At 37.6% G+C, this 27,733-nt stretch overlaps 1 protein-coding gene across 3 annotated transcripts in view; it reads left to right on the forward strand.

The window, feature by feature from the left end:
• The window catches only part of DIAPH2 (diaphanous related formin 2), a 1,060,116-nt gene that overhangs the window by 262,782 nt on the left and 769,601 nt on the right, over positions 1–27,733 (forward strand). For all 3 annotated transcript variants that reach the window (XM_053581174.1, XM_053581176.1, XM_053581177.1), the window contains 4 exons: positions 19,055–19,129; positions 19,210–19,279; positions 23,909–24,045; positions 26,398–26,506. In XM_053581174.1, the coding sequence (XP_053437149.1) occupies positions 19,055–19,129; positions 19,210–19,279; positions 23,909–24,045; positions 26,398–26,506 (391 nt within the window). The remainder of the gene's footprint in view (positions 1–19,054; positions 19,130–19,209; positions 19,280–23,908; positions 24,046–26,397; positions 26,507–27,733) is intronic.

A 27,733-nucleotide genomic window follows, 5' to 3' on the forward strand; every position in this document is an offset into this window, starting at 1 on the left:
AGGGATTTTTTGTTGTTGTTGGGGATTCATTGAGGGTACAAAGAACCAGGTTACAGTGATTGCGTTTGTTAGAGAAAGTCCCTCTTATAAAGGGACTTTAGTCCCAAAAGGTGTGTCACACACCATGACCCCTCCACCGCCCTCCCTCCGTACCTCCCTCTCTCTGCTCTATTTTGAAATATTCTTTAAACATAAACCAGAAAAGACTCAAACCATTACTATTACAGATCACATTCTGAGAAGAAAACAATTGGACTTGGCTAAAATTCTTTTGACATCCACAACAAAGTCCCAAGAAAATGATTCCTTTTAGATTTGGTTGCTGTGCTAAAACTATCCATGAACATTAAATTTCTTTGATCTTTGCCTACATAGCTATCATACTCTGCAATGAATCTTTTAACTATGTATTTTTTGCACTGCCCCGGTAGGTGAGAAGGACTGTTGCATTTCTGTTGTTCAGTCATCAAATAGCAATTACCCTTCAACTCTCCTCACCCTTGTTACTGTGAAAGAAAATTCATTTAACTTCTCTGCTGCCCACCAGAATCAGAGAGTATAATATGCAAATTGGTTTAGGAAAAAAGGATATGTACCGGTAGTATGTGCTAATGCCTCTCTGTTTTCTTTATCACATTCAAAGAACTTCTTACTTACCTGATTTATGGCAGCTAATCTCAGTGTCAGCTCTTTTTCATTTCCAGGGTTTACAGATTAGGACTGTGATTTCTTGGAGTAAGTTCATTTTAACAAAATTCTCCTAAACTGAAAGAAATTGGACGTCCTGTGGAAGGCGTGATAGAATTTTAACTGTATTACTTAGCTTAGGAAAATAAACCAATACATTTTTCTTGTGGAAGTTAACATTTTATTATAAGTTTGACTGGCTATATCACGAAGCAGGCAGCTTTAGTGAGTGTCTTCGCATACTGATATCCACAATTTGAAAGATGTGAAGTAAAATAGGACTGGCTTTTGCTTGAATATTTGGAATGCTCTTTCCCCTTGTTTCTCCTGTTTTCCATATACTGAAGGATATGTTTTCATTTTGATTCATACTTATGTTAATTCTTTTCTTATACTTCTCTAATAATAATTTTTAAAAGAAAGTGGGGAAGAAAATATTCTTTTTTTTTTTTTTATTGTTGGGGATTCATCGAGGGTACATAAGCCAGGTTATACTGATTGCAATTGTTAGGTAAAGTCCCTCTTGCAATCATGTCTTGCCCCCATAAAGTGTGACACACACCAAGGCCCCACCCCTCTCCCTCCGTCCCTCTTTCTGCTTCCCCCCATAACCTTAATTGTCATTAATTGTCCTCATATCAAAATCGAGTACATAGGATTCATGCTTCTCCATTCTTGTGATGCTTTACTAAGAATAATGTCTTCCACTTCCATCCAGGTTAATACGCAGGATGTAAAGTCTCCATTTTTTTTTTTGTAGAGACAGAGTCTCACCTTAGCGCCCTCGGTAGAGTGCTGTGGCGTCACACAGCTCACAGCAACCTCCAAATCCCTGGGCTTAGGCGATTCTCTTGCCTCAGCCTCCCAAGTAGCTGGGACTACAGGCGCCTGCCACAACGCCCGGCTATTTTTTTGTTGCAGTTTGGCCGGGGCTGGGTTTGAACTCGCCACCCTTGGCATATGGGGCCGGCGCCCTACCGGCTGAGCCACAGGCGCTGCCCAGTCTCCATTTTTTTTAATGGCTGAATATACCACAGCTTATTAATCCATTCCTGGGTTGGTGGGCATTTAGGCTCTTTCCACATTTTGGCGATTGTAAATTGAGCTGCAATAAACAGTCTAGTACAAGTATCCTTATGATAAAAGGAATTTTTTCCTTCTGGATAGATGCCCAGTAATGGGATTGCAGGGTCAAATGGGAGGTCTAGCTTGAGTGCTTTGAGGTTTCTCCATACTTCCTTCCAGAAAGGTTGTACTAGTTTGCAGTCCCACCAGCAGTGTAAAAGTGTTCCCTTCTCTCCACATCCACGCCGGCATCTGCAGTTTTGAGATTTTGTGATGTGGGCCATTCTCACTGGGGTTAGATGATATCTCAGGGTTGTTTTGATTTGCATTTCTGTAATATATAGAGATGATGAACATTTTTTCATGTGTTTGTTAGCCATTCGTCTGTCATCTTTAGAGAAAGTTCTATTCATGTCTCTTGCCCATTGATATATGGGATTGTTGGCTTTTTTCATGTGGATTAATTTGAGTTCTCTATAGATCCTAGTTATCAAGCTTTTGTCTGGTTGAAAATATGCAAATATCCTTTCCCATTGCGTAGGTTGTCTCTTTGCTTTGGTTATTGTCTTCTTAGCTGTACAGAAGCTTTTCAGTTTAATGAAGTCCCATTTGTTTATTTTTGTTGTTGTTGCAATTGCCATGGCAGTCTTCTTCATGAAGTCTTTCCACAGGCCAATATCTTCCAGTGTTTTTCCTATGCTTTCTTTGAGGGTTTTTATTGTTTCATGCCTTAAATTTAAGTCCTTTATCCATCTTGAATCAATTTTTGTGAGTGGGGAAAGGTGTGGGTCCAGTTTCAGTCTTTTACATGTAGACATCCAGTTCTCCCAACACCATTTATTGAATAGGGAGTCTTTCCCCCAAGGTATGTTCTTGTTTGGTTTATCAAAGATTAGGTGGTTGTAAGATGTTAGTTTCATTTCTTGGTTTTCAATTCGATTCCAAGAGTCTATGTCTCTGTTTTTGTGCCAGTACCATGCTGTCTTGATCACTATGGCTTTGTAGTACAGTCTAAAATCTGGTTTGCTGTTGCCCCCAGCTTTATTTTTATTACTAAGAAGTGCCTTAGGTATATGGGGTTTTTTCTGGTTCCATACAAAACGCAGAATCATTTTTTCGAAATATTGAAAGTACGATGTTGGTATTTTGATAGGAATGGCATTGAATAGGTAGATTGCTTTGGGAAGTATAGACATTTTAACAATGTTGATTCTTCCTGTCCATGAGCATGGTATGTTCTTCCATTTGTTAATATCCTCTGCTATTTCCTTTCTGAGGATTTCATAGTTTTCTTTATAGAGGTCCTTCACCTCCTTCGTTAGGTATACTCCTAGGTATTTCATTTTCTTTGAAACTATGGTGAAGGGAGTTGTGTCCTTAATTAGCTTCTCATCTTGACTGTTATTGGTGTACACAAAGACTACTGACTTGTGGACATTGATTTTATATCCTGAAACATTACTGTATTTTTTGATGACTTCTAGGAGTCTTGTGGTTGAGTCTTTGGGGTTCTCTAAGTATAAGATCATGTCGTCAGCAAAGAGGGAGAGTTTGACCTCCTCTGCTCCCATTTGGATTCCCTTTATTTCCTTGTCTTGCCTAATTGTATTGGCTAGAACTTCCAGCACTACGTTGAATAGTAAAGGTGACAGAGGACAACCTTGTCTGGTTCCAGTTCTAGAGGAAAAGCTTTCAGTTTTACTCCATTCAGTAAAATATTGGCTATGGGTTTGTCATAGATAGCTTCAATCAGTTTTAGAAATGTGCCACCTATGCCTATACTCTTCAGTGTTCTAATTAGAAAAGGATGCTGGATTTTATCAAATGCTTTTTCTGCATCTATTGAGAGGATCATGTGATCTTTATTTTTGCCTCTGTTAATATGGTGGATAACGTTTATGGACTTGCGTATGTTAAACCAGCCTTGCATCCCTGGGATGAAACCTACTTGATCATGATGAATGACTTTTTTGATGATAAGCTGTAATCTATCGGCTAGGATTTTGTTGAGAATTTTTGCATCTATATTCATGAGTGAGATTGGTCTGAAATTCTCCTTTTTGTTTGGGTCTTTTCCTGGTTTTGATATCAGGATGATGTTTGCTTCATAGAATGTGTTGGGGAAGATTCCTTCTTCCTCAATTTTTTGGAATAATTTCTGCAGTACAGGAATAAGCTCTTCCTTGAAGGTTTGATAGAATTCTGGAGTGAAGCCATCTGGACCAGGGCATTTTTTTGTTGGAAGATTTTTTATTGTTTCTTTGATCTCAGTGCTTGAAATTGGTCTGTTCAGGAGCTCTATTTCTTCCTGGCTGAGTCTAGGGAGAGGGTGTGATTCCAAATATTTATCCATTTCCTTCACATTGTCAAATTTCTGGGCATAGAGTTTCTGGTAGTATTCAGAGATGATCTCCTGTGTCTCTGTGGGATCAGTTGTTATTTCCCATTTATCATTTCTGATTGAGGTTACTAGAGATTTTACTTTTCTGTTCCTCGTTAGTCTGGCCAATGGTTTATCTATTTTATTAATTTTTTCAAAAACCCAACTCCTTGTTTCATTAATTTTCTGAATGGATTCTTTTGTTTTCAATTTCATTGATCTCTGATTTGATTTTGGATATTTCTTTTCTTCTACTGACTGTAGGCTGAGATTGTTCTTCTTTTTCCAATTCCATAAGATCTCTTGTGAGATTGTTGATGCGCTCTCTTTCTGTTTTTCCAATGTAGGCATCTAAAGGGATGAATTTTCCTCTCAGAACTGCTTTTGCAGTATCCCACAGGTTTTGGTAGCTTGTGTCTTCATTGTTGTTACGCTAAAGGAAGTTAATGATTTCCTGTTTTATTTCTTCCTGCACCCATCTGTTATTCAACAGAAGATTGTTTAATTTCCATGCCTTTGTGTGGGGTTGAGCGTTTTTGTTAGAGTTGAGTTCCACCTTTAGTGCCTTATGGTCTGAGAAGATACAAGGTAAAATTTCAATTCTTTTGATTCTGTTGATATTTGTTTTGTGTCCCAGGATATGATCAAGTTTGGAGACTATTCCATGGAGTGATGATAAGAATGTATATTCTTTATCTTTGGGGTGGAGTGTTCTATATGCGTCTATCAAGCATAGTTGTTCTAGGGTCTCATTTAAATCTCTTATATCTTTGTTTAATTTCTGTTTAGAGGATCTGTCCAGCTGTGTAAGAGGAGTGTTAAAGTTCCCTGTTATTATGGTATTATCAGATATCATATTGCTGAGACTGAGTAAGGTCTGTTTCAAGAATCTGGGAGCATTTAAATTGGGTGCATAAATATTTAGAATTGAAATGTCTTCTTGTTGTATTTTTCCCTTGACCAGTATAATGTGACCATCTTTGTCTTTTTTGACTTTAGTTGCTTTAAATCCACATGTATCTGAAAATAAGATTGCAACTCCTCTTTTCTTCTGAATTCCATTTGCCTGAAAAATTGTCTTCCAACCCTTGACTCAGAGCTTTGATTTGTCTTTTGAAGCCAGGTCTGTTTCTTGCAGACAGCAAATGGATGGCTTATGTTTTTTACTCCAGTCAGCCAATCTATGTCTCTTCAGTGGAGAATTCAAGCCATTAATATTTATTGAGATAATTGATAAGTGTGGTAGTATTGTATTCGTCTTATTTTGTGAGAGTCCTTTGCTTAGTTTTATCTTTTGCATCAGTGTGAAGGTTAGGTTCTGTCCTTTAATTTCTGAGTTCTTACTTTGCTGCTGATCCATTGTGGTGGTCAGTGTGCAGAACAGGTTGAAGTATTTCCTGCAGAGCTGGTCTTGTTGTGGCGAATTTCCTCAATGTTTGTATATCCTTAAATGATTTGATTTCTCCATCAATTTTTAAGCTTAGCTTAGCAGGGTACAGAATTCTGGGCTGGAAATTGTTCTGTTTAAGTAGATTAAAGTTAGATGACCATTGTCTTCTTGCTTGGAAAGTTTCATTAGAGAAGTCTGCGGTCACTGTGATGGATTTGCCCCTGTAGGTCAACTGGCGCTTACTCCTGGCAGCTTGCAGAATCTTTTCTTTTGTCTTGACTTTGGACAGGTTCATCACAATGTGTCTTGGAGAAGCTCGGTTAGAGTTGAGGCGACCTGGGTTCTGATATCCCTCTGAAAGCAGTGTGTCAGAATCTTTTGTGATATTTGGGAGATTTTCTTTTATAATATTCTCTAGTAGGGCTTCCATTCCTCTGGGGCATTCTTCTTCCCCTTCTGGGATTCCTATAACTCATATGTTGGAACGCTTCATAAAGTCCCATAATTCTGACAGTGAACGTTCTGCTTTCTCTCTCTTCTTTTCTGCCTCTTTTACTATCTGAGTTATCTCAAGAACTTTGTCTTCTACCTCTGAAATTCTTTTTTCTGCATGGTCTAACCTGTTGCTGATACTTTCCATTGCATCTTTAAGTTCCCTAATTGACTGTTTCAGTTCCTTCAGCTCTGCTATATCCTTTTTATATTCTTCATATCGTTCACCTCTTATTTGATTCTGTTTTTGGATTTCCTTTTCGTTATTTTCCACTTTATTAGCAGTTTCCTTCATTGTTTCCATCATTTCTTTCATTGTTTTCAACATGTGTATTCTAAATTCCCTTTCTGTCATTCCTAACATTTCTTTATAGGTGGAATCCTCTGCAGTAGCTACCTCATTGTCCTTTGGCGGGGTTGTTCTGGACTGGTTCTTCATGTTGCCTGGAGTTTTCTGCTGATTCTTCCTCATGAGTGATTTCTTTTATCTGTTTCCTTGCCCTAATTTTACTTTCACTTCCTCTTGCTCTTTAAGTTCTCATGCCTGTGGACTAAGGATTACAGGACCAGAAGGGTGGGAAGGTTGAAGAGCAAAAAAGGGATTAAAGAAAGGAGGACCTAGTGATAATAAAAACAAAGAAAAATAGAGAAAGGAGAGGGGCTGGGTAAAAGGAATATTGACAAAAAGAAGAGAGGCAGAGAAAGAGGGAGACAGAGCAATATAGGTGTACCGTAGGGTACTTTGACACAACCTTAAAAAAACCCCACCTTTTCGGGGTGCCCAGTTGGGTGGTTCCCTTGAGGTCAGCAGGTCTTTGCTAACCTGATCAGACACAGTACTCCACCTCCACCAAGTAGGGAGGAAAGACAAAAATGCTATAAATCAAACTAAAACAACCAATCGGAAAACTTCATGGGATAAAATTGGGTGAAAAACCAAATAATAGTGGTAGAAACACTAGGAAAAATGAAGTTCTAGTTATGGAAAAAGGCAGCAATGGGAAATTATAATTAAACTGGAAAAATTGAGAAAGAAAAAGGATCTGTATGGAAAAGGTTGAAATTAAAAAACAAAACAACATCAACAACATCAAAATAAACAAAAAAAACCCCCAACCAAACCAAAAAAAAAAAAAAAAAGAAAAAGAAAACACAACCAAAAACAAAGCAGTATGTATATGTTATTGAATATTGTCTGTGCAACACGTCGTCTTCTGGGGTATGGGATGTTAATCACAGTTCTGATACGACTGGAGGCTGCTGATTTCTCAAACCCCAGCAGGTAGACACCCTAAATTTCTCTTCAGCCCACTTACTAGACACTTTGAGCTTGTAAACTTGCTGAGCAGAAGATTTCCCAGGAATGTGCTTGTCGCTTGAATCACTGCTGAAGGGCTATCCACTTACCCAGTGTGCCAAAACCGGTCTCACTCTGCCCCTGAGGGTTAGGGCTGCAAGGCGGCTCAGACCCCACCCTTAGGCTACTTGGTCGCTGGGTTACCAGCTCCCACCCGATTCTAGCTCTGGGACCCTGAGGGCGGAGCTTGCAGGGGCAGATCACTCACAATGGCTCCCTGTGATCCACAGCCAAACACTATTAGCTCTGTCTGGCTCAGCGGCTCAGACTGGGGCCCTAGACAACGGCCAAAGTTCTCCACACTCCCGCTCAGGCTCTCCCCAAGGCAGTTCAACTGAGTGCTAAGTCCAAAGACACCAAAGCAGTTCACAGGTAAGGCCTTTCTGGTTTGCAGTCTCGCTGGTACTGAACTTACAGTTGCAGGCGGGTTTAGACAGATTGAACACACGTGACCACTTGCTGTTTTTCCACTGTTTTAGTCCTCCTCTTGGGGTCTAGAAGTCTCTCACTGACTCCCTGTATCCTCAGAGGGGTGATGATAGGCAGATCCCACCAGCCAGAGATGCCTGGAGTCCTATCTCCCCAGACTCACGGTGCCCAGATGCAAGGAAGCTGTTACTCGGCCGCCATCTTGCTCCTCCTCCAGAAAATATTCTTTTACTGTCTAGCCAGTTGGGCATTTAAACAGATTTGGACTTCAGCCATTTCTGAGGCCGTCTCCAGAGTAATTCAGACACCTTAAGAAATTGATTTTAATGAATGTGGAACTTTTATCCTTTGAAAGGAACTTATATCCTTCGATAGATATTTTACTTAAGCTGTTGCCCTGAAGAGATTTCTATATGTAATTTGAGCATTTATAATTTTTTGTGAATACGTAAGGGAAATTTATTTTTATGTAATGTAGGCAATTAGAAAGAGTACACATTTCTTCCTTTGGAAGGAAGTCTTAAAAATGTGTGAGTAGGATGAAACAGAACAGGATCTTTCCATTGAGACTGATGGAGAGAATAAATGCAGTCAGAGCGAAAGATGCAATGTCTTCTTTGGTGTTTTTTAAGGAAATCATAATCTTTCACAACCCTGAAGTCAAAACCACTGAAAGGCAGAGCTGAAAAATTGACGTATTCAACCTTTTACCTTTCTATGAATCAGGTGAAATAAACGTTCAGTGAATGTCACGCTTCAAAGGCTTAGGCACAAATGTCTGGAAATGGCAGTATGACATAAACTAGGTATTTTATAATTGGTCAGAGATAGTTTATGCATTAATCTACCATGGTGAATAGTTTGCAAGGACATTCGAATGTGAAACGCTATTGTGTTTACTTTCATGAGGACAAATCTGAGTGGATATATAGTACATGTTTTTGTTGGGCTAAGATCAAGTCAGTCATAGCATATACAAATCGATGTTGTTTGAGTTTTATTTTTAAAACATTTTTAATGAATATATATTTATATATAAACAGTAGACCTATCTATGATGTTGATATAGCTGAATAAATTATCCTTTAAAGGTGCTAAAAATACTAATTTTTCTTGGCTGTTGTTTGGGGATATTGATTTATGTTCTGAATTATGATGCTGTTTAGTTACATATTGGTTTTAATCACACAAAGCCCTTTTTCTTTCCATTAGTGTCTATAACTAAGGTCTGATTTCAGTTGCATTCAAAAACATTACATTGGCGACACTGGTAGTATAAAAAGATTTTTTTCCTCTAAGAATAAAAAGCACTATTTACTATAATCTTTAAAGTCTCCTCAACCCTTCGAATTAGTTGTTTCATGTGTTATAATTTTATCAACTTTCTGAATTCCTCCAATGAACTATCATTCATTTTATTTGATGTTCCAGCAATTTGGGTTGTAGTATAAAATTACACATGGGAATAGAACACTATTAGAAAGAAATAAAATCTTTTGTGCAGAGCACATAACCCTCTATAGTAGCCTTTAGCACTGTACAAACAGCGATAAAGGGGTGATATGACTAATATTGGACTCTTTCACATGAGACCAATTGCCTTTATAGCTTATGGGACTTGGTATAGAACTTTCTAATTTTAGCTTTACCCCTTTTGGAAGATAGACGTAAATCTGGACAATGTAGTCATAAATGGACATGTAGTCACTATGTCTTATTATATCTGTATTATAGATAGTGTACTAAAATCATCTCTCCACTCTATCTTTGGTTATAAATTCTAATTAAAGGAAATGTTAACTAAGTAATCCATAGTCTGAATCTCTAATTTATGAGTAAAAGGTTTAGGTTTTGGGTTGTCTTTTACATGGATCCGTGAGGGAGCAGAATCTTAATTCCTCTGTCAATAGGTACATTTATACAGAGAGTTCTCTTCATTTTGTTATACCCTAGAGAGCTTGAGAGGGAAGAATCTTTCTGTCATTTGGATTTAGGATTAAATGAATCTTCTGATACTTTCATTAAGTATAAGATTTTCTTTCCTTTGATTATGCTTATAAGTGTAAGTGGGTCCTTTAAAAATAATGACCTCAGAACTTCTGAAGGCTTGGGATATATTTTTGTTTTAAATTTTTTTTTTTTTTTTACCAATTGAAAGAACAAATTTTATTGACAGATTAAAAGATAAGATAGATAAGGAAGCCTCTGCTGCACTGAAGGGGGAACCCAAGCAGTAGGGTAGCCCATGTGGGCCTTCTGTCTAAGGATTTATATACTGCTTTTCCTATCCTATGAGCAGGGGTGTGGGGTGTGGGGGAGAGATGGAATATTATAACCATTTGGCACCAGGGGCTTAGGGATAGAAGCTAATTTTAAAACTGTCCTTGTATAGGAATGCAGTCTGTTTAGGCTGTGTTCTCTGCTCAGGAAGAGGCACCATCTTGTTTAAGGTGTGGTCCCTGCTCCAGGAGAGGCAGCTTCTTGTTTAGGATGTATGCCCTGCTCCAGGAGAGGTGCCTTAGGCAGAACGATGGACAGGCTGGTTTTTATGAGCCTGTTGGTACCTAGAGAAGGGGCCTGTGATGAGGCTGATTTACGAGTTCACCCAGGCCTAGAAAATGGGGGATCCTTGTCCAGCCCTGAGCAGGGGAATCCTGTATCTATCCTCCTTCTCCAAATAGAAACTGCTGTTAGGGAGAAGGGACGCCGACTGCTCAAACTGCTTCCTGCTGAACAGGGACGAAGACAAAAGGGGGGCAGTTAGTGGTTTCTTGGAGGAGGAGGATCCATGGGTCCACAGTAAATGGAAGTCTGGATTGATCGTGGAATTTTAATATATTTTGATATAATTTTTACTATCAGGATCATTTGTGAAGTATAAATTCTTTTTCCACCACCATTGTAATTTTGATATCTATTCTGATGTCAACCGGCTAACATTAAATACATTTAGAATTAAATATACACACAATTGAATAGTGAGAAGTTAAAAAAAACATGTGAGGTAATATGAGCACCAGATATTTAAATTATGAAGTCTCAATTTTATTTATTTATTTTAGAGATGATGTCTCACTAGGTTGCCCAGGCTGGTCTCTGACTTTTGGGTTCAAGCCATCTTGCTGCCCCAGCCTTCCAAGTAGCTGGGACCACAGGCATATACCACCAAGCCCACGTCTTATAGTTAAATCAACCAGTAGATGAAATCTGAGTTTAGAGTCTAATGCACATTTCATAGAAGGAATATACTTTTCATTAAGTAAGGAAAAGTTAGGCATTAATATTATCAAAAGGATAGATTTATGCTTAGATTTATACTGCATTTTGGAATAGAAGGTTCAAAGAGCGTCCGAATTGCTGGTTTTAAACATTTTTAAAAATATCTTGATATGTCATTCCAAACATGCATCACTTAAAACATCACTGTGATGTTTAACATGCATTTCATTAATAGCCACAAAGACTTTATGAGAGGTAGGTACTATTCTCATCCCTATTTTGAAGATGAGAAAACAAGCACAGAGAGTCGATACCATTTGAGAGTCAGAGACTGACCCCATCAAAGGGTTTTTTTTTTTAATTTAATTTTTAATGAATTCTTAACTGTATACATTTGTAGGGTACAATATGATGATCTGACATACAATGTGGAATGCTTTAATCAAACTGATTAACATAACCATCACCTCACTTATTTTTTGTGGTAAGAAATTTGTAATTTTCTCTTAGTTATTTTGAAATATACCATTGGGTTGTGTCCTTTAGATGAGATGCCACCAAATGCCCTCCCTCCTCCAAAGGGGTTTTGTACATTTTTAAAGTCAAAATATAACACAGCCATAATGTGTAGAGATGGGATTAGAACCTAAATCTGTTTTCCTCTAAAGCTTATTATGCATCTAACCATGCAGCTGTGTGATCCCACAGCATAGTCCATTGATTAATGGTGGAATATTTTCTTGGAGTAAACTTGAGAAAAAGTGTTTAATTTTTAACTTCTTGAGCAATATACCAGATGTTAGAATCCCTGATAGATACCTCCAAACCCTCGATACGTATGGTTAGAAAACACTTGTCTCTGTGGGTCTTATTCCCATTATAATCTTCCTGGTTTCCTTTTCAGTCTTCAAATCTAATCTTCTCCTTTGGCTTACTCAAATATTAATTCTCCCAATTGGTCTTTCTGTTGATTTTGTTTCTGTGGTTCATTTGTTCTACCTGGTTTCCTGACAAGTGATCATAAACTTGGATGGATAGCATATCAAGACAACTCTTTAACTTAGGTAACTTGATAGCATAAAATCACCAATATGTTAATACCTAAAAAAAGTGAGATTGTGGATCATATGGGCTCATCCCCCCCAAAGAGAGTATAAGCTACATTTTGGTCCTGTTCTTTCTGATAAGCTGCCTTACCAAAATTTTAATGGAAATTTTTAGTTGGAGTCTTCAGGTATCTTTCCACAACCAGTATTTGCTAGATTTCTTATGAAGTTCAGGATTTTAAAAGACAATCAAAACATGGGTAAAAGGTACTTGTCCTATCTATTAATGTTCTAAGCTCTTAAATAATGAAAACAGTTGTGTCTTGAATTATAGATATGTAGATACAAATTCAGTATAGTTCTGTGACGCCACTAATTTTTCTTCATTGAGGTATTGGTGGAGCCATTAGCCAGGTGTTATGGAAAATTGTTACTAGTTCTGTTTTAGTAATTTCTAAGGATGTGGTTGAAATAAGCATGAGCTTTGGAGTAAACATGGGTTTGAGTCCTAGAACTGCTTCTTAGTTGTTGAGTGATGGTTGGGAAATTACTTAACTTCTTTGCTTGTCAGTTTCTTTACCTGGATATAGTTTTCACAATGGCTTAATTTAAAAAGAGCGACAATATCAAGTGCTGACAATCATTTGGAACAAATAGGACTCTAATAATTTGCTGGTGGAAAGCCAAATGGAATACCCACTTTGGATAGCAGTTTTTCAAACAATTGAATATATTTACCATAAGACCCAGCCATTCCATCCCTAGGTATTTTCTTAATAGAAATCAAAACATACACAAATTCTTACATACTAATGTTTATATTAGCTTTATTCAACATGATCAAAATCTGGAAACAACTGAAATGTTCTTCAGCTAATGAATGGATAAGCAAATTTGTGGTATCTCCATGAAATAACAAGGAAGGAACTACTGATACAAGCAACAAAATGGTTAAATATCATAATATTTATGCTAAGTGAAAGAAGCCAGTTTCAAAAAGCTGTGAACTGTAAGATTCCATTCATGAGAACATTCCGGCACAAGCAAAGCTATAAGGAAATAAATTAGATAAGTAGTTGCCATTGGGCTAGAGGTAGAGAAAAGGGATTGACTCCAAAGGGGACAGAGAATATTTTGGAATGATGGAAATGTTCTATATCTTGTTTGTGTTGGTGGTATATAACTATACATTTGTGAAAATGATGAATTTTACTGTTTGTGAATCATACCTTAGTTCAAAGGAAGGAAAAAAAGATTATTTTCTTCCCCCAGTTTTTCTTCTGTTTGGTTCTTCATTGTTCTCTGCATCACCTATGTCACTGATAAATTTAACGTTCATGATGAACTTCAATTTCTTTTTTTTTTTTTTAAGCAATGTTTAGGAGTGTCAGCACTTGTTTATGCTTTGATATGTAAACCCAGGGCCCAGCAGGGTGGCTCACACCTGTAATCCTAGCCCTCTGGGAGGCTGAAGCCCGTGAATTGCTTGAGCTCCAGAGTTCCAGACCAGCCTGAGCCAGAGCAAGACCTCATCCCCCACCCCCCAAACAAAAACCGGGCATTGTGGCCAGTGCCTGTATTCCCAGCTACTTGGGAGGCTGAGGCAAGAAATCCCTTGAAGCCAAGAGTTTGAGGTTGCTGTGAGCTGTGATGTCATAGCACTCTACTGAGGGCGACATAGTGAGACTCTGTCTCAATAAATAAAAATAAATAAATAAAATAAGATATGTAAACCCGGCAAGCGCAATTCAATCCCAAACAGGCCATAAACAGGATAGTTGGAGCTGTCCACAGACTGCGAAGACGGGGCTTGCACTCGTGGGTCTGCGCACACCCTGGATCTTCCAAACCCAAGATTGGAGAGTGCACACATTCGAGCACACCAGAGCTGTGTGAACAACCAGTACGAACATGTGTGCAGACATACAGGGGTCCGAGGACATCCTCAAGATCGTTCACGCCTGATATGGGAAAACCCACGTGGATGTTGAACAGCTCAAACATGAATTTGGGTGTGTACGCTAGACTGTGGATACACTTCCCAGGATGCGCACACGGCAGAAGAGTGTGGCACAGCGCTCTGCACACATAGAGGTGCGCACGCCCTGGGCGCCTACAGGCCCATCTGGAAGAGGAAGCGGTACCTGCCCATTTTCCCTGTACTTGGGCACTGTCTCTGGCTCTAGGCAGCATCATGACTGCCTTGACGCAGCCCAGGTAGTCAGAGTGTGTTTTCCCTGCTTCTGGGCGTCCATCACGCAGAGGCCAAGCGCCAGCACCAACCCAGTCGACCAAGCTCGAAATCTTCAATTTCTTAATTCAGGGCAGAGATACCACAAAAAAAATTATGTCTTTATCTGTCATTTTCTCCAGTTCCTGAGTCCGATTTTAAATCTGGTCATCAACTGCATTCTTACACAATAGATCTAGATATTCCAATTAGTACTGAATAACTTAGGTCTGGAGTTTGCATACTCCATGAAATATACCCAATATACTTGCTTCAACTGAATTTCTGATCTCTGTCCTCTGGCAATGAGCGTACACAGAATGGTTGGGAGAATGTGTAAAACATTCTTGAGTTCTGAACCTGAGTCCTATCTGAGAAAGGTTTCCCTACCTCTCAGCAAACCATTGTTCTAGGCCAGTGTTCTCAAATTTGAGAAAGCATCAGAATCACCTGGAAATGTAGTTAAACCACAGATTTCTGCCCCCACCCCCAACTGATTCAACAGGTCTGAGGTAGAGCCAAAGAATTTTCCTTTTGAGTAAGTTTCCAGATAATATTGATGTTGCTGGTTTGGAATATACGCTTTGCGAACCATTGACTTATTATTGCTTCTTATGTTACACTGTCAAAATTCCTAACCCTGGACAGTAGCCAACATTTTGTGTTTAAACTGCTTCATCATTTCATGGCCACTTTTGTATTAGTTAAAATCAATATATTGAGAGGGGGTGAGGGCGACAGTGGGAAAGAGAGAAAGACAGAGAAAGAGTAAGTGCTTGGCTAGAAGCCATAAACTGTTCGATTCCTGAAAGAAAAATGATTCTGGCAAGAGAAAAAGGGTTATCTCTAGTTGTGTCCCCTTCCTTTTAACCTCTTAAGTGTCACCATGCTACATCATAATTATTTTATCTCCCTGGCAAATTCCTTTCAGGCTCCCATTCTGTCTGCTTTAAAAGTTCTGAAGACTTACTAGGCCTCTGCCTCACCCAGTGACCTAAAATACTCTCAGTTAAGACTACCCAGTTTGTAATCAATGGGCCCTGCCTCATCACACTTAGTTTCCAGATTGTATCGTATTTTTTTTCTAAGAACTCTACTAATTATCATTGAATCAAATCAAAGTACCAAAAACTGCATAATTTGAAGCTGTCTGGGATGTGTGACTGATTTCAAGTGAACAAATACAAATCACGTTCTTGTATCAAATACTTTTCTAGACCAAGAAAGAAATAAGCCTAATAATTTTAGTTGCACTGGGTATAAAAAGAATATGAGTAAAATTGAGAATTTAGAAAACAATTTGTAAGTTAAATTTAAAGAAATGACACATTATTTCATCTTTCCAAATCTTAGGGCAGATATTGGATGCTATATATTTGAATTTGTTCAGAATTCCTATTTTATGAAGGTTGCTGTAGGGTACTTTGTGCTGTGATTATATCTGCTGATTTTTCTCTATGATACATTAAATACAGTATATTATACTTAGAGCTGATGTCCCCTTATCCCTCTACCACCCCACTGATTATTGAGAGTCTTTAGAGAAAATTGCTCATTGCACTGGATGATTACATGCCTCAATTGAATAGTAACTTGCTGCCAATTATCATTACAATGCCATATTGATTTTTTTCTCTTTTCCCTTATGGAAATTAAAGCAGAATTTGTTTAAAATGAGCTTCTGTCTATATTGTGGATATGATTGGTTCTGAATATGAGCTGTTTTTAAAATGTATTTTCTGCAGGGATCTGTGCCTCTGCCTGATATTCTCTTAGAAATTTAGGCCTCTGCCTTGTTGATGAGCTCTACATTATGGAGATATGAAATGGGTAGTTCGAAGGCTAGAGTGGAAATATAGATGTGGTTTAAATATATAGAGTATAGATTTTAATTATTGCTGTACAGAAGCCTGCTATATATTGATTTATGTTTATGAAGTTTTGGGGAAGTATGAGACTGCTTATTCTCTTAACCACTCAGGCAAGTAAATTTAATTAAAATTAAATTAGCAAATATTTATTTAGTGTTGACTATATATAATGTAAATATTTATTTAGCAGATATATGTAAGCCACTTGGCTAAGCACTATGGTAGGTAGAAAGATGAATAAAATCATGTAACTGTCTTTGAGAATTTATCATCCAGAGGGGTGTGGGTGAGACATGCAAGCAGTAAGAGCTAAAGATTATATGGGGATTTGAAAGAGAAAGAACTCTTCTTTGGCTGGAGAAGAAAAACACTAATGGCTCAAAACAGCCAATTTAAGCCTGGAAGGTTGGGAGAGATGATGTTGGGGTTATCCTCAGGGAAGAAAGAATAAATGAACTAACACAAGGAAGTGCAGGGAGGACTGCAGAAAAGGTAACTTATTCAATTTTTATTGGATAAAGCAATTTCATGTGCTTTATGGCCTGAGGCTAGAAAGGTAGATTGAGCCTAGATTAGAATATTGGACTAAAGGAGTTACAAAATATGGGATTAAATTGTTCTTAATCATAGTCTTCTATCCAGATATTTCCCCTGGACATCCGGGGAAATTGTGGTTAAGAGCAGTTTATCCAGTGTTTTCTTAAATGAATAAAAGACAAGAATAGAGCTGTGGAGACACAAGTTGGGAAGCTCTATGCACACTAAAGGAAAGGTAAATAGGGATAAATTAGAATGTTAGCAAAGACACTGGAAAGGAAGCCCGTGCCATGGGCAGTGCCTGTGGCTCAGTGAGTAGGGCGCCAGCCCCATATACTGAGGGTGGTGGATTTGAATCTGGCCCTGGCCAAACTGCAACAAAAAATAGCCAGGCGTTGTGGCAGGTGCCTGTAGTCCCAGCTGCTCCTGAGACCGAGGCAAGAGAATTGCCTAAGCCCAAGAGCTGGAGGTTGCTGTGAGCTGTGATGTTACCGCACTCTACTAAGGGAGACAAAATGAGTCTGTCTCAAAAAAAAAAAAAAAAAAAGGGAAGGCTGGACCATCTGGGCGTAGCCATTCTAGAAGCAGAATGTTGCTGACTGGATGCCAGGAATTCAAAGCAAGTTATGTATGATCAGTCTTCCAGCCTTTTGCCAAACGTAGAACTTTATCTCCATCACTCTCCAAGCCTTTTGCCACACTTATCTCCTCACAGCTCCTGTAATATTCCAATTGCAATTGTTTTTTTGTTTCTTTTTTTGGTTGGGGGGGGAACCATACACTGTTTTTATAGACCGTTTGACACATTTTCATCACACTAGTTAACATAGCCTTCCTGGCATTTTCTTAGTTATTGTGTTAAGACATTTACATTCTACATTTACTAAGCTTCACATATACCCATGTAAGATGCACAGCAGGTGTAATCCCACCAAATACCCTCCCTCTGCCCCCCTCCCCCTCCCTCCTTTTCCTTTCCCCCTTCCCCCTATTCTTAGGTTATAACTGGGTTACAGCTTTCATGTGAAAGCCATAAATTAGTTTCATAGTAGGGCTGAGTACATTGGATACTTCTTCTTCCATTCTTAAGATACTTTACTAAGAAGAATATGTTCCAGCTCCATCCATGTAAACATGAAAGAGGTAAAGTCTCCGTCTTTCTTTATTCCATGGTGTACATATACCACAATTTATTGATCCATTCGTGGATCGATGGGCACTTGGGCTTTTTTCCATGACTTAGCAATTATGAATTGGGCTGCAATAAACCTTCTGGTACAATTGTTAACATCTCAGAACCTAGTTTGTTCTTATTCCTTCTACTGGAAAAGTCATTTCCTCAGATCTCTGCTCAAATACCTCCTTATCAAAGAATCTTTCCCTGATCACATATTGAATAATAGCAAAAATAGCATCTTGGCTCCGCATCCATAGCTCAGGGGCTAGGGCACTGGCCACAGGTACCAGAGCTGGTGGGTTTGAGCCTAGCTAACCTGCTAAACACACACACACACACACACACACACACACACACACTAGCCAGGCGTTGTGGAGGGTACTTGTAGTCCCAGCTATAAGGAAGGCTGAGGCAAGAGAATTGCTTGAGCCCAAGAGTTTAAGGTTGCTGTGAGCTGTGACGCTACGGCACTCTACAGAGGGTGACATAGCGAGACTCTTTCAAAAAAAAGCATTCTGCCACTCCTTTTATTCCATTTACCACAGTGTATTTTTCATCACTGTATCAAAAACATTGACATTCGTTATATACTTAGTTATTTGTTCATCATCTGTCTGCCTCTTTCCAGATAGTCAGCTACATGAGGGTACAGGCTTACTTTTTTTTTTTTTTTCCCTGTTATATATCTCTATTGCCTGTAACATGCTTGGTAGTTAGAAGACACTCAACAAATATTTGTTGAATGAATAAGCAGAGTAAGTACAAAGGTGAAAGAGATGGGGGATCAAAATATTATGCTAGTATTTCAAATCAGAAGTATTCAAAGGGTAGTGATATTAATAATAGACTATGGCAGAGTAGAGGAGTTGGTTTAGGGGACTGGAGATAGGGGAAAGTAAATTCAGCTTATAAATTCAACCTTAAGTATATTATGCTGGTGAAACAACCAAGGCAGTGCTATGTGATGGGCAATTGAAGATGGAGAGAGGTCAGGGATTGAGGTAAAGATCACTGAGTTATCCTCATAGAGGGAATACTCGAAGCAATGGGAGTCAAAAAAAGAATGACAGGTGATATTAAGACAGACTTATAAAATTTGAAAAACAGAATTGTATTTGGAATAGTTAATGTTGTTTTAAATATCCAAACTTATTTTTGTTTGTTTATTTCTTAGCTGGGTTAACAACTTTGGCCATGAAGGTCTTGGACTCTTATTGGATGAGCTGGAAAAGCTTCTGGACAAAAAACAGTAAGTATAAACATTAAGAATAAAGTCACCAAAGGGGAAATTTTTAGGCACAACATAATATTTTTTTTTCTTTTACTTAGGCAAGAATATATCGACAAGAAGAATCAGTATAAACTTATTCAGTGCCTAAAAGCATTTATGAATAATAAGGTAATTAGTATTTCTTTCTGCTTTTGTCACAAAAGGTGAGAACTTGCCAGATAGTAGGAAAATATGAAATAGACAAAATAGTGGGTGTTTATCCAGTTTACAAAAGGGTCTTTATGATGCAAATCATAAGTTTCATTTAATACTATTTATAAAATACTTTGCTTCACAAATGCTTGTTTGTTTGTTTTTTTTTTCTTTTTTTTGTAAACGTATTAGCTTTGTTCCCAATTTAGGTAGGGTAATAAGAATGCTTAAATTTCATGTGTTGAATACTCTTCCATACAGAGAGTTTTCATTCCATTGAAAAGGAAAAATGATGGGATGATTTGACTTGTTTGCTAAGAACATTCTAAGGTTAGAATCAATCTGCTCTATGTACCTATAAAGAAAATACCATTGACTAATTCAGTTAATTATATAATTCTCTTTACATGGAATTTTAATAATTTCAGAATACTTAGTATAAATAAATATCACAACCAGAAACTTGCCAAATGTGAAATATAGCTATTAATAACCAATGCAATAAGATCGAAACCAATGTAATCTGTAGTCTTTGTTAAGAATATAGAATTATGGGTAAGAATTTATATATTATACTCACATGTATCAACAAAGAATATTATCAGCACATGCAATGGATGCTTGTTCTTGAGCAGAAGACTCCTGCATAGAATATACTAATTGTGCTGTTTCTGGAAGTTTCTTACAAAAAAATCTCACATCACTACTAGTATAGAATTTCTCAGTGTCAGTGCTCTTAGTCTTTGGCTACAAAGTTATGTGGAATCTTATGCCTAACAAGAAAGTAGTTGATGAACGTTGCTTCTCCACAGCTCAAGATAGATCTCTTTCTTCAACTGAGGGAAATGGTGACCTAACGGAAAGAGAACAATACTAGAGATCAGGAGATATAGTTCATGCTTTGCCACTAATAAGTTGAGTGGCCATTGGAAAATTACTTGACTTCTCTGGCTATCAGTCTGTAAATTTATCATCTGTAAATTTAGCTGTTGGACCCTTTGTTCTGAATTCTTATGGACTTGCATTGTCAACTGTCACAGCTGTTCAGGATGCTAATTGTGATGTGAATAGTCACTAGAGAAAGTCATATTAATAAGATTTTCTAGAAAATCTTTTTTTTGGGTGGCGCCTGTGGCTCAAGGAGTAGGGCGCCAGTCCCATATGCCGGAGGTGGCGGGTTCAAACCCAGCCCTGGCCAAAAACCACAAAAAAAAAAAAAAAAAAAAAAAAGAAAAGAAAATCTTTTTTTTCACAAGAGATACTTTAGGGCGGCACCTGTGACTCAGTGAGTAGGGCGCTGGCCCCATCTACCAAGGGTGGTGGGATCGAACCTGGCCCCAGCCAAACTGCAACCAAAAAAAAAAAATAGCCACGTGTTGTGGTGGGCGCCTGTAGTCCCAGCTATTTGGGAGGCTGAGGCAAGAGAATTGCCTAAGCCCAGGAGCTGGAGGTTGCTGTGAGCTGTGATGCCATGGCACTCTACTGAGGGCAACAAAGTAAGACTCTGTGTCTTAAAAAAAAAAAAAAGAGAGCAAGAGAGAGATATTTAATATGTTAACACATCGCTTCTTTTTTTATTTCAGGATATTAGGGGGTACATGTGTTTTGTTTATATACTTTGTTTTTTATACAAATTGAGTCAAAGTTATAAGTGTGCCCCTCACTAAGACATTGTGCACTGTTCCAAATAGGTGTGAATTTACCTGTCCCCTCTCCCCCATCCCAGCCTGATTTTCATTGAGATTTACTTTCTTATGAGCATTTTAAAGTGGTGATTGATCAGTTTGACACATAGCTTTTTAAGTGTTTGGCACTTTGGAAGAGCATGATGATTTGACCTAGTTTATTGTAAATTAAGGTTAAGTTTTAGTTAGGCCATGTTAATGTCTTACAAATAACTGCTCAAATCATGAATGAGTGGGTCTTTAAATTATAGACATGTGGCTCGGAGCAGCTCAAGCGGCTAAGGCACCAACCACATACACCAGAGCTGGCAGGTTCGAATCCAGCCTGGGCCTGCCAAACAACAATGACAACTACAACCAAAAAATAGCCAGGCGGTATGGCGGGTGCCTGTAATCTCAGCTAGTTGGGAGGCTGAGGCAAGAGAATTGCTTAAGCCCAGGAGTTGGAGGTTGCTGTGAGCTGTAATGCGACAGCACTCTACCCAGGGTGAAGCTTGAAGCTCTGTCTCAAAAAAAAAAAAAAAAATTATAGATATGTGAAACAATAGGAATAACATATGAATTCAAAATAGAAAATACGTGATGGTCTATCCATTTCATATTAGAATAAATTGTCCAAATCAAGAGATAAAACTTTCATCTGAAATGACTGACGCATCATTTTTTCTTTTTTTGTTTTTGCAGTTTTTGGCCAGGGCTGGGTTTGAACTTGCCACCTCCGGCATATGGGGCCATCTTCCTACTCCTTTGAGCCACGGGTGCCGCCCCACATCAATTTTTTTGGCCCCATGAAGTTTAGAGGTTATCTACTACAAATTGAAAACTCTTTTCCCTTATCCCAGTGGTTCTCAACCTTCCTAATGCTGTGGCCCTTTAATACAGTTCCTGTGGGTCATGACTCACAGGTTGAGAACTGCTGCCTTATCCAGTGAACATAATAATAGGATCATAAAATGCAGCCTATTGTTTCTTAAGTTCAATTACTATAATATTGCTCTGGTATTTGGATTGGTAGTTTTCCAGATCTATTTCTCGTGTATTCTTTTTTTTTTTTTTTGCCGTTTTTTGGCCGGGGCTGGATTTGAACTCACCACCTCCGGTATATGGGGCTGGCGCCCTACCCCTTTGAGCCACAGGCACTGATCTCATGTGTTCATTTTTATTTTCAGTATGTTTCTACATATTAAAAATTACTTATAAACATTAAATAGGACTTTTAAAAGTTAAATGATTTCACTCTCATTCTAACTGAGATAACAGCTTTTAAAAGCTGTTATTTTAAGTTTGGAGATTACATGGTAATCATCTCTCAGTTTTACAAATGTGTTTTTCACTTGTATTATTTACTTTTTGTTATCTACTGGCCACCTCTGTACGTACTTACCTTTCTTCTTTCTAATCTTGTCTCCTTCATTTTCTTTTGCTTGTTCTGGTCTGGTCTTTTTTGAGACACAGTCTTACTTTGTTACTCTCTGTAGTGTGCTGTAGCACCATAGCTCACAGCAACCTCAAGCTCTTGGGCTCAAGTGATCCTTTTGCCTCAACCTCCTGAGTAGTTGAGACTATAGGTGCCTGCCACAAAACCCAGCTATTTTTTAGTAGAGACGGGATCTCCCTCTTGCTCAGGCTGGTCTTCAGCTCCTGAGATCAAGCGGTCCACCTATCTTGATCTCCCAGAGTGCTAGGATTACAGGCATGGGCCACTATGCCTGGCCTCTTTTTGTCTTATCTTCTTTCCACATATTTTGTTACTTATTATGACCTGTGGTAAGTCATACTTAAGAGCTTAAGCTTTGTTCCCCATTCCCCCCCCCACGTTCTTTTACAGCTTAAATTAGGAAGCATGTAACTATAATATGTTTGGTATTTATTAAAAGTCAGCTTGAAATAGAAATTTTGCTTGTATGAGATGTCAGATTTTACTATTAGACTATAAACAAAGCAAATTTATTTTATAAGTAATCTGAGAAATATTATGAAGAAAAAATCAAAGAAATATTGCCATCTTAATGTAATGTTGGCCTTAATTAGCATTTCTTATTAAAATTAGCATGTTTGCACATGTGTCTACACACACACACTTTTTTTTAGAGATAGAATGTCATTTTATTGCCCTCAGTAGAGTGCTGGGGCGTCACAGCTCACAGCAACCTCCCTGGGCTTAGGTGATTCTCTTGCCTCAGCCTCCCGAGTAGCTGGGACTACAGGTGCCCAACACAGTGCCCCGCTATTTTTTGTTGCAGTTTGGCTGGGGCCAGGTTCGAACACGCCACCCTTGGTATATGGGGCTGGCACCCTACCCACTGAGCCACAGGCACCACCCTACACACACACACATTAATGCCTAAAAAATAAAATGGTATCTTCTCTGCTTATTGACTTCTGACACTTAGTAAAACGCAAGTGCCACTTCTTTGGGTTCATAGCTTTGTCATGCAGTGCAGCTGCCTGAAATGCGGAGGATAAGGAGATGAAGGGATGAGAAAATCCATACTGAGGTTTATTGCTTCTTTAATTGACATATAGTATACAAAATAGGTGGTTTTTTTTTTTTAACATTTTACCCTTTTTGTTCACCTTAATTTTCTATGCAAACATATGGGAGACCCAATGACATAGAAGTACTTTGAAAATCATTATTATGTGCTTAACCTATTCGTCTTTGTAGAAGAAAATACTGTTCCCATATTTTTAGGGCAAGCAAATGAAGATCATATCTGATCAAGGGGCAAAAACTCTAAGATGCAGTCATTTCAGATAAAATGTAAAGGCAAACTGACTGCATTTTGATGGTGTGTGTGTTTGGAAGATCATTGTAAATTGCTCTTTAAGATTAAAGGTTTGTTTAATAGACATTTAAAATTAAAGGTTTGTTTTATAGACATTTTAAAAGAAAGTTTTCTTATTTTTCCCTCTTTAGTTTGGATTGCAAAGGATTCTAGGAGATGAAAGAAGCCTTTTATTATTGGCAAGAGCAATTGACCCCAAACAACCCAACATGATGACTGAAATAGTAAAAATACTTTCTGCTATTTGCATTGTTGGAGAAGAAAACATGTAAGTATTGCTATCTTATTATATTTGCTGCATGGAAAATGACACTTGAAAAATTAATACGTCCTACTTTTCTGTAGATAACTTGCATGAAAACAAAATTTGATTGTAGAAAATTTTTGTTTGACTTTTTTTTCCTATTTATATTTTCTCTTTTTTGATGATAGTGTGAAAACGAGTTTTAAACAGATAGAGTCCTAATGGGAAATTCTTCAAAGTTGGATTGAAAGTGAATAAATAGATTTTGGTTTTGCTGAAGTTATAGCAATTGTTAGAAAAGTGGGCAAAATTCAGAGAGTTATTTTGGCAAATATACACATACACAAACATAATTCTGTATATCACATAATTTGACTTCTCTAATTGAGTAGATATGTTTATTTTATAATTTATGTTATTATTTTACAGTAGTATTTTACATTGTTTATGGTAAATGAAAAGATTAAGTAATTATTTGTAGAGTGAAATAAATTAACCTGTTAAAAAGATATTCAGAGCGTATATATGTACCAAATTTAGCAAGTGGTTGCTGAACATGTGTTAGATCATATCTTATAGAAATAATATTGAATGAGAAGCAAAATTTAAGATTGTTATCATTAGTAAGTTCAATTGGGTGGTGCCTGTGGCTCAAGGAGTAGGGCGCTAGTGCCATATACTGGGGGTGGCGAGTTCAAGTCTGACCCCAGCCAAAACTGCAAAAAAAAAAAAAAGTATATCAGTAAGTTCAATTTGTAAGAAACCATTGTGGTTAAAAAGGAAATATTTTCTTTTTTTTTTTTGCAGTTTTTTTTGGCTGGGGCTGGGTCTGAACCTGCCACCTCCCGTATATGGGTCCAGCGCCCTACTCCTTTGAGCCACAGGCGCCGCCCCAAAAGGAAATATTTTCTAAGGACATGAACTAAAATATTTCTTTGCAACATTTTGTGTGACACTAATAATTTCGATTTGGGCGGCGCCTGTGGCTCAAGGAGTAGGGCACTGGTCCCATATGCTGGAGGTAGCAGGTTCAAACCTAGCCCCGGCCAAAAGCCACAGGAAAAAAAAAATAATAATTTCGATTTGAATCAGTACAGGGCCATACAAAGTATTTTATGTTTATTTTTCTTTTTTTCTTTTTTTGAGACAGAGTCTCATTTTCTTGCCTCTGGTAGAGTGCGCTGGTATCATAGCTCACAGCAACCTCAAACTCTGTGGGCTCAAACGATGGATCCTCTTGCCTCAGCCTACTAAGTAGCTGGGACTACAGGTGTCAGCCACAATGCCTAACTTTTTTTTTTTTTTTTAAGAGATGGAGGTCTCACTCTTGCTCAGGCTGATCTCAAACTCGTGTGCTCCCAGGATCCGCCTGCCTCAGCCTCCCAGAGTGCTGGGATTACAGGCGTGAACCATGGCACTTGGCCCCATAAAAGATTTAATGATGTTCTAATATGTTGACTTTCTCATAACTATTGAAAGAATGAGATGTTGCTTAGTGTTAGCAAATGTACTTAGAAATCAAAAGATAAAGAAAGCTATCATCATATAGCATTAAGCCTTATCTCAATGAGAACAAACTGAGAAGGAGGTAACATGGAGAAGTAAGTTTTTGTAAGGTTTTATAGAAAAATCAGTTTATATATGAGTAAGAAATTGTTTTGTCGATTAGATTTTCAGTACTTAATTCATAAAATATAGTCTAGCCTGGTATAATTGTTACCATTTAATTATAATTTCAGATATCATTTGATAAAGGTAGTATCCTACATAGAGGTTAATTTGATTTGGGCATGTATGAATATACTTACAAATATTTTTCTTCAGGTAAGTAAGTTCCTTGTCATAAATAATCATAGATTCTTCTTTGATTACCTGAACTTGTTCTTTTAGATTTTTTTTCTTGTTCTGTTATCAAAAACTATTAACGGTTTAGGTTGTTTATAAAACATTCACTCTTTCCAGCAATTTTTTAATAAAATTAGTTTGTTTATACTCAAATAAGCTGTTAATTATTATAGATTATATATTATGTTCAAGTGATATTAATAGATCAAGACATGAAATATCAAAACCTAAAGATTTAAATTTTAGTGTTTCTCAGTTAAGTATTCTTTTCAAAATGTCACCTGGAAAAGTTATTTTTAAGGTTTTTAAAATTGATTAGTTTGATTAATTAATTAGTTTGATTTAGCCAATCTACTATGTATACAGATTTCAAAACATATACTATTTTTATCAATTAAAAAAACAGTAATTTAAAAAAATGTAAACATAAAGCACCAGAAAGAAAACAGGGAAGACTGAAAGGAATAACCTGTGTTCATAATGTTTGTGTCAGAAATATTTCATTTTTGTTTCCTTTTTTTGTCTTTACAGTTTAGAAAAACTTTTGGGGGCTATCACTACAGCAGCTGAAAGAAATAATAGGGAACGATTTTCATCAATTGTGGAAGGATTAGAAAATCATGAAGCTTTGCAATTACAGGTGAGTTCATTTTGTCTTAAATTGCTTATGGAGTTAATTTAGAGTACTCATTTGTGTGACACCAACTCTGTTTTAGCTGGCATTTATATAATATGAAAGGTAGAAATGAAATTCTTCCTCATATTTATTGGCCTATTTATAGTATAAAGTTTTAGACTAAACCTACTAATTTGCATATATTATTTGATTTAATTCTCACAACAACCCAGCTATGTAGGTATTACTGTATCATCATCTCTGTTTTGTTCATGTGATGAATAAACTAAGTAAGATTGAATAACTTGTCTAAGGTGAAAGGATTTGATGCTACTTTTTTTTGTCTTTTGTGCTTATTTTTGTCTTTATTTTAACAGTGTTTATATACATTTAATGTAATATGGAAAACTGTCTCTGAAATATTTTTTAAGCACTTGTATTGTTATTCAACAAAGAGACCATGGTTCCACATTTAGGGTTGTGTAGTTTTTTAGTAGTGAGGGTTTAAATATTAAAATTTCTTATCTGTTGTAAAACAAATATAATTAATTTTCTCCCTTTTTGTTGTATTATGAAGTATTAGTATCTTTTTTTGCCAGAGTTTGAAACTATTATCAGATTGATGAATTGGCTGGTATAAAGAGTAACTATAACGTTACAAAGCTATAATACCTCTCCAAATATTTAAGGATCTTCGTTAATTATTACTGCTACTCTAACTATTATGAGCATTTTCTTTTTGGCAGTTTTTGACGGGCCCAGGTTTGAACACACCACCTCTGGCATATGGGGCTGGTGCCCTACTCCTTTGAGCCACAGGCGCCACCCCTATAATGAGCATTTTCAATGAACTTTTATGGTGTGTCTGTTACTGGTGTTTTTCTCTCTGGGGAGGGTCCTTGGTCTGGAAATTCAAATGAAACATCAGACCATGTAAGTGATAGGACAAAGTTATTTTCAGAGAAAGACTTTGAAAGAAGGGTCACAAAGCCTTTGGCAGTGCAGGGGATGAATTCCCACATGGGAAAAACCTGTTTGGGTCTTTCGTCTAGGGGTTCATATACAGCCTGGGATGGGGCAATGGGTTTGGGGGGTGTCTTGGGAATGTATGTCACACTTGGCCTGGAGCTGGCAGACAGAAAACATCCTGCCCTTGTTGATTAGGGAATGAATATATTAGCAAATGAATGCGGTCCTCACAGTTCCTGTCCCAGGCGAAGCAGCTGGATATGGTTTTCTTTTTTCTTTTTC

The sequence above is a fragment of the Nycticebus coucang genome, chromosome X (assembly GCF_027406575.1).
Source record: "Nycticebus coucang isolate mNycCou1 chromosome X, mNycCou1.pri, whole genome shotgun sequence".
NCBI classification, from domain to species: Eukaryota; Metazoa; Chordata; class Mammalia; order Primates; family Lorisidae; genus Nycticebus; species Nycticebus coucang.